This window comes from Centruroides sculpturatus, unplaced genomic scaffold (genome assembly GCF_000671375.1).
Source record: "Centruroides sculpturatus isolate CEXI.00-Female unplaced genomic scaffold, Cexi_2.0 scaffold1780, whole genome shotgun sequence".
Lineage (NCBI taxonomy): Eukaryota > Metazoa > Arthropoda > Arachnida > Scorpiones > Buthidae > Centruroides > Centruroides sculpturatus.
The window spans coordinates 39,845-47,086 of NW_019386403.1; the positions used below are offsets into that span (position 1 = coordinate 39,845).

The 7,242-nt window shown below is 30.1% G+C and overlaps 1 protein-coding gene across 1 annotated transcript; it reads right to left on the reverse strand.

Moving 5' to 3' along the window:
* Positions 1-5,110: 5,110 nt before the first annotated feature.
* Positions 5,111-6,112, reverse strand: LOC111614844 (general transcription factor II-I repeat domain-containing protein 2A-like). Its single transcript, XM_023356210.1, has one exon. It carries the CDS (start codon positions 6,110-6,112, stop codon positions 5,111-5,113), a length of 1,002 nt encoding a protein of 333 aa, XP_023211978.1.
* Positions 6,113-7,242: the final 1,130 nt, after the last annotated feature.

Below are 7,242 nucleotides of genomic sequence, written 5' to 3' on the forward strand. Positions count from 1 at the left end.
AAATACAACCAAACGAGAGAACAACAGTCAAATGGAACTTAGTCTAAGGTTCGTACAGTAGATTCTAAATACAGTAGAGCATCGATTATCCGACTCAATTAGAGTCTAGGGTTGGTCGGATAACTGAAAAAACGGATAACCGAAAAATATGAAAAAATACATTATTAGTATAGTATATTAATATATCTCATGTAATTAGTATATTAGTATATCGCTATTAACCTACTTGAATTTTCATTGATATTAAGCCTAACAAAAATTTTTTAAAAATAATAATCGTCGCTATTGTATCGTTAAAAATTAGAAAATTAAGCCTCGTTTAAATAATGGCCCCCTGTCATGGTCGAGCCATGTTGCCAGCTAAGACACGTAAAAATGCTATTAAAGTAGCCAAGACATAGCCAAATATCTTAGCGGCACATCACTAGCGGGCATTTGAATTTGCCGACTAGAACGATCGTTTAACCGATGTGACAATTAATCGGGGATTGGATAATTGATGCTCTACTGTATTCAATTTTAGTACACTAAATCTCTACTTATTCAATTAATTGTGATATGGTTTTAATGCATTTATACGAATGGCACAGATCATGTGTAAAGTGGCTATTAGTATAGAGAACTAGAAATTCGGTTGCTCGGTGTTGCTTTTTTATAGATAAAGTTTGGTTCTGTGTAAAGAATTTTTTCTATGGTAAAGACGTTCACTCCGTAATAACTGGCGAAAAAATATAACAGGCTGCATTCAGATCATGGTATGAAATAAGTGACAAATCTGAATGCATTATGCTAAACCCTTTGTAAGCTCTAACACCTAATGCATGAAAAATGATTTCACTTCATTCCTCTTCATTCAGTGTTATTGTTTTCGTGTCAAAGAAAGGACAAAGATCAAGATAATTTTTATATCCAGACATATGAAACATCATGTATAATTTGAAATACAACAAAAAATGGTGTATAAAATAGCAGACTAAAATGTATATACCAAAACATTGTAATGTTTTCAATAATTAATGAAAAATAAGTTATAAGTTAATGTTTTCAGAAAGAAAACTTACACTTAATGAAATTTTTATAGAATTAATTTTTTACGGCATATTTAATAATGTAATTAATAATGGAGTCTTTTGACTAAACAAATAAATTATTTTCTCATTTTTTTTTGTCAGACCAGATTTACTTTTCGCACGAAAAAAATGCAAATTTCTCTTTCAAAGAAATTTCGATTTTCTTTCTATAAATAGGGAAACAATTTTACGGATGAATTTTTGTATGTTTCCTAATGTTTTTAAAGGTTCGTTTTCTGCTGTCCGTAAAACACAGATTTCATTACAGATAGGTTTTAAATATCTAATTAATAATACGCTATAAATAATTTTTTCTGCAAAAATAATTTAAAAAATTCCTATATGTGATAGATAATGATGTACATGTACTAGCCCATATACTTTTGGAAAAGTTAAGCGGTGAACAACAATACGATAAATTTATGAACTGCATAAACTGATATTGATACAAATTTTTATTTAACAGAACATCTTTTTATAAATGCAAACAAGACAGTACGCGTCCGTTAAGAGGTTAATTAACTTGAAAAAAAGCTATTTTAAAAAAAATTCCGGGACGCATTTACTTTAACAAAAAATTATATTTCTTTAGACTATACGTACATGATGAGTCAATTTCTTTCAGTCTCTTGATACGCTTTTGAGGTGATAACGATTCCATGGAGGAGTCGATCTTTTATTGTAGGCATTGTGCAGTGAATGAATATCTGCTATACAATAAAAAAAGTTAAGACTATGCCATTGAATTGTTATCACCTCAAAAGCGTGTCAAGAGACTAAAAGAAATTCACTTATCATGTATGTATAGTCTAAAGAAATATAATTTTTCTGTTGAAGAACTACAGCAACTATAAAAGTCTACGTATTTATTAACTGGCATGAACCGAGCAAAACTGTCTGAGACAGAGTTGCGCGGCTCTTCCTGGTACTCTCTCTCTGTTATATATACTGTAATTAGATATACGTGCACCAATTTTCGGCTTTCGGATAACAATATTCAGGCATTAGGAAAAGTCGGAAGAAAACTGATTTACACTGATTATTTATTGTAAAAACTGTAAGCGTTTCAGTTTATTCAGCTGTACTTGGTACAAGTACAAACATTATGATGGATAATTAAATTAATTTATTAATGTGAAATAATAAACACATTAAATTTTTGTTTTTACAAAAGTAGTTTTCTTCATTTATAAGTTTTTTAACTTTATATATAATCTATTCATAAAATATTTCACTTTTACCATAGACAGTTACTACAGCTGCCATGAAACGCCTAAAATTCAAAAAAGAAAAAAAATTGATGTATTTTACTATATGTATGAGTGTTTGTGTGTGGGGAAACAATTTTCTTCACCCAGTGTAAAACTCAATGATAATCTCTTTTTTTTACAAAAAGTTGTAACTGTTTTCCGGATAGTTTTTTATTAGAGGCATTTGTTGGTAAATTGTGTTATTTAGACTTCCATGTGACAGAAACATATAGAGGTATCTTTCTGTCGGTTTCTCAGTGGTATTAGATTTAATGAAGATTTTCCTCTTAATTAAACTCTTCTTTAAGCTCAAGATTATTATTTTTGAATCATTTTTCTTGTCTTTGAATACTAATTAATTATATAAAGTTTACTTTTATGTGATATATCACATCAGATGGCATCATCACAATTTTCAAATTTTTGCTAAAGAAGTTACGAAATTTCTTGTTTTATATTTTATACATAGGTTATTAAATTAACGAAAATACATACATATAAAAAGATATCAAAACTTAAGCGTTGATTAATATCATTTATTATAGAACAAACCATGAAAAATACACATCAAAGTAAAAGTGTTAATAAAATAAGAATTACTGGAGTACCTGTAAGTTTGGTATTAATTTACTTTAAATTATTTATAAAAAATATATCTTATTTCTATTTTTAAAATATTTTAAGTTTTCTCCTTATTTAAAAGTGAAGAAAATTAATAACACTGTAGTCTTTGATGGTATCGATTTTAAATTTTTATGTTCAGTCATTCAAAATTTAAAAAATGTTCAGTAAGTAAATTCATTTTATTTATACATAAAAATATATGAAAATATAAAATTTTTATAAGATATTTTACATAGATATGAAATTATTGAACCTGTTGAAAAAGTATTTGGAATTGAATTAGACAACGGTACGTGGAATGGTTTAATTGGAAAAATACAAAGAAAGGTAAGAATAGTAATAACAGTTCAATTTAATCTGTGAAATTAATTATTATTATCTATAATAGTTTATTTATATATATAAGGAAGCTGATCTTTGTGCAATTTCAATATATGCGACATACGACAGATTTCAAGTAGTGAAATTCACAGCTCCTATTGATGGTAGTAGCGTTTTATTTGTTCTTTCTAAACCTAAACAAATGCCAAAACTAATGACAATAATAATGCCGTTTTCATTTGAAGTAAGTAAGAATTTGCTATATTATTTACTTTTACTAAAATTACGTTTTTTAGAGAAGGAATGTTTGCTTGAATTAGACGAAATTTTATATTATTGATGATTTTCATGTTGGTGAATTATATCGAAAATATCTGGACCGGTCATTCTGCACCAACCTCCGTTATGAAGTGTGGATGAACTGACGAAGATTTCGATAAAAATTCTTCATATTGATCACGTAGCAAAATATGTACAGTACATCAAAATATTCAACAAAAAGAGAATTAGCGGTATACGGACGTATTCTAGTTTCCATCATTCCTTGTTGGGGTTGTTTCGGCGTTTTATCTACGTAAAAATGACGCTGGTAAATGCAGATTAAAAAACTGCCCTGTGGTGACGATACTTTTTAAACTTTTTTCAAATTTTTGTCTGCTGACAATAATTATAATTAACTATCTGAATCAAAAAACATAACACCTTAATTTGCTGAGAAAATTTAGTGAATAAGCAAACGTTTTCAGCCAAATATGTTGGCCATCATCAGGCTGAGATATTCGAATATAAATAAAATAGAACATAAATTTAAATACAAATAAAAATACCGAATGACATATACACGTATTATGCTATGCATATATTTATATATATGTATTTTGTTATTTATAAGAATTTTTATTTTATTTTTCTTTGTGCATATATATGCATAAAGAAAAATAAAATAAAATAAAAATTATTCTTATAAATAACAAAATATGTATATAAATATATGCATAGGATAATCAAACATTAAAACGTTATATAATAATACACTAGATCAGAGGTGAGCAACCTTTTTAATCAACGGGCCAATTTAAATTTTAAAATTTTTTGGTGGGCCACACATAAAGTAACACTTATTAATAATTTACAAAACTTTATTTATAATAAACATTAGAATAAAAAAATATAAAATTTAAAAAGAAGTAAAGATTTCATATATTTATACAAATTTTAATGCAAAATAAAAACAAACAAGAAAAGAACAGAAAAACGAATTTACTTGAAATTTTTAATAAGAAATTTGGCACTGTTTTTTCGATACAAGCTGATCAATATCAGCCGGAATTGATGAGGTAGCTACACGTACGCAGGTTTCTAATCGTGCATCACTCAGTCTTGATCGGTGGTCATTTTTGATTAATTTCATGGTTGAAAATAATTGTTCGCAAACATACGTACTTCCAAACAGAGACATCATTTGCTTTGCATTTTTCGTCAAAAGCGGAAATTTCTCAGGGCTCACATAAGATTTATAAAAATTTTCGATGTTTACTTGAGAAAAATACATTTTATAAATCGGTATTATTCTGCATGTCAATCACTTCCATTTGAAAGTCTTCGGGAACTGTATCCACATCGATATTAAATGGCTAGGAATACATTTTCATGGAAACCTCTGTCTTCTCAACTTTGAACATTTGGAATCGTAATTGAAATTCGTTGATTAAAATGTCTATACATTGTGCGTATTTTTGAGAAGTAGTAACGTTTTCTTTTTCTAAATGTGGAAAGTGAGACCCATTATTCTGCAAAAGATGCTGTTCACACAATTTTAGTTTGCGCTCAAAGCCCTGAATTTTATCATACAAAATTGTGAATAAACTGTCCTTTGCCTTGAAGTTCCACATTAAGATCATTGAGATGCTGAGTCATGTCGATAATAAATCCAAAATCGCACATCCATTCTTTATTACCAAAATGAGGAAAGGCATATCCCTTCATATCCAAGAACAATTGTATTTCGCTTTTTAAGTTGTATACTCTTTTTAACATTGTATTTCTACTAAGCCAACGTACTTCGGTATTAAAAACCAAGTCGCCATATTCAGTTTCTAAATCTTCCAGGAATTCTTTAAATTCACGGTGATTTAACGCGCTCGACTTTATAAAATTGATTAGTTTAATGATTGGTACTGTGACATTTGGCAAACTCAATCTTTTCGCACACAAATTTTCCTGGTGAATTACGCAGTGGTTAACGAATATTTCCCTTCCTGTGACCTTCTTAATGTCTCGAAATAGCCTTCCCGATACTCCTACCTCCATGCTTGACATTGCTCGTGCTCCATCTGTCGATATACCAATAATCTTTTCTAATGAAATTGAAAAATTTTCCAACACAGACTTTAGTTCATCGTACAGGTCTTTGCCGGTTGTAGTCCCTTGCATTGGAATCAGTGAACACAATTCTTCGGTAATATTAAATTTGGTGTCAATACCACGTAAAAATATAGCCAGTTGTGCTGTATCGCTAATATCGCAACTCTCATCAAGTGCCAAAGAACAGTATTCGAATTTTGCAATGCGTTCACGAAGCGTTGTTGCTATGTTCTCGGACAAGTCTTCAATTCTCCTTGCAATGGTGAATCTTGATAAACTAATGTTTGAAATAATATTTATTTTATCAGGAAATGCTATTTCTGCAACAGCAGTCAGACATTCTTTTATCATCTCTCCATCCGCAAAGGGTTTCATTTTTTTTGCAAGTATTTGACTGACAACAAAACTAGCCTTTACTGCCGTATTTGATAAAATAGCTTGATTTTTAAAAATAGCCTGTTGTTTTCCCAAGTTTTTCTCCATTTGATTAAACTTATCTATCCGGAGTTGTCCTGTTAAGTTTTTATATTGTTGTTCATGTTTTGTATCGTAATGCCTTTTTATGTTATATTCTTTTAATGTCGACACAGTCTCTGAGCATATTAAGCATACAGCTTTATCTTCGACGAAAGTGAAAAAATAATCAAATTTCCACTTTTCTTGGAAATGCCTGTGCTCATCCGCAACCTTCCGTTTTTTTGTTTGCTTTTCCGACATGCTATTATGGATTAAAAATTTGAAAGTTAAAAAAATTTGTAGGAAAACTTAATTTTGAATAAAAAAAACTCTAATATTACCTTTTTGACAATAATATTGCACTCACGCCTTTCAAGAAACACAAGAATTGCTAAAATTGCTAGTTAACAGCTTACCAGTCTGACTGTGTGACAGAAGCAAACACAAACAAGCACAGACGCGGCGCGTTCATATTGCATGTTTCAACAACTCGCCGACAAGTGAGTAACCCGTCACAAAAAATTGTTTCGGTTTAGTATGTACTACCATTTTATTATAAATAATTTTATAACAATATATTGATGGGAGAAAATCGATAAAATAAATTCAATTTTAAAAATGCTTGGCGGGCCGCATAAACATGTTTAACGGGCTGCAAGCGGCCCGCGGGCCGCGTGTTGCTCATCCCTGCACTAGATGAAATTCAATAAAATGCAAGAACATGCAAAACTACTAAAATCAAGACATTAAATTAAGAGCTTTCTAATCTTTTCATTAAGTATTTCGAGGCCGAATGCAACCCTTCCAAATCTCTAGAATTAATGCATGCATTAAGTAACCTGGTCTTATATATTTCAATTTATCAGCGCAAATCGACAATATCGGTGAATGTACTGGTTTAATAATACAGTAGAGCGTCGTTTATCCGAAAGCATTCCAGTAGGCAAATTTAAATTTTTGCTAGTGCTGTAGCGCTGCAATCTCTGGCTATGTCTTGGGCTACTCCAATATTTTTTGTTGGTGTGTGTGTTTTAGCTGGCAGCACTGGCACTTTTGTGTGGTGTTTTTCTGAGGACGGTGTGTCGTGCTGAATCGAACGTTTCTGATACTAGATCAACTTCTAAAGTATATATTTTTTTGGTTTTTATATTTTTCAA

Coding starts and splice junctions, on each gene's coding strand:
- LOC111614844 (XM_023356210.1), bottom strand. CDS start 6,112: ATGGAGAAAAACTTGGGAAAACAACAGGCTATTTTTAAAAATCAAGCT.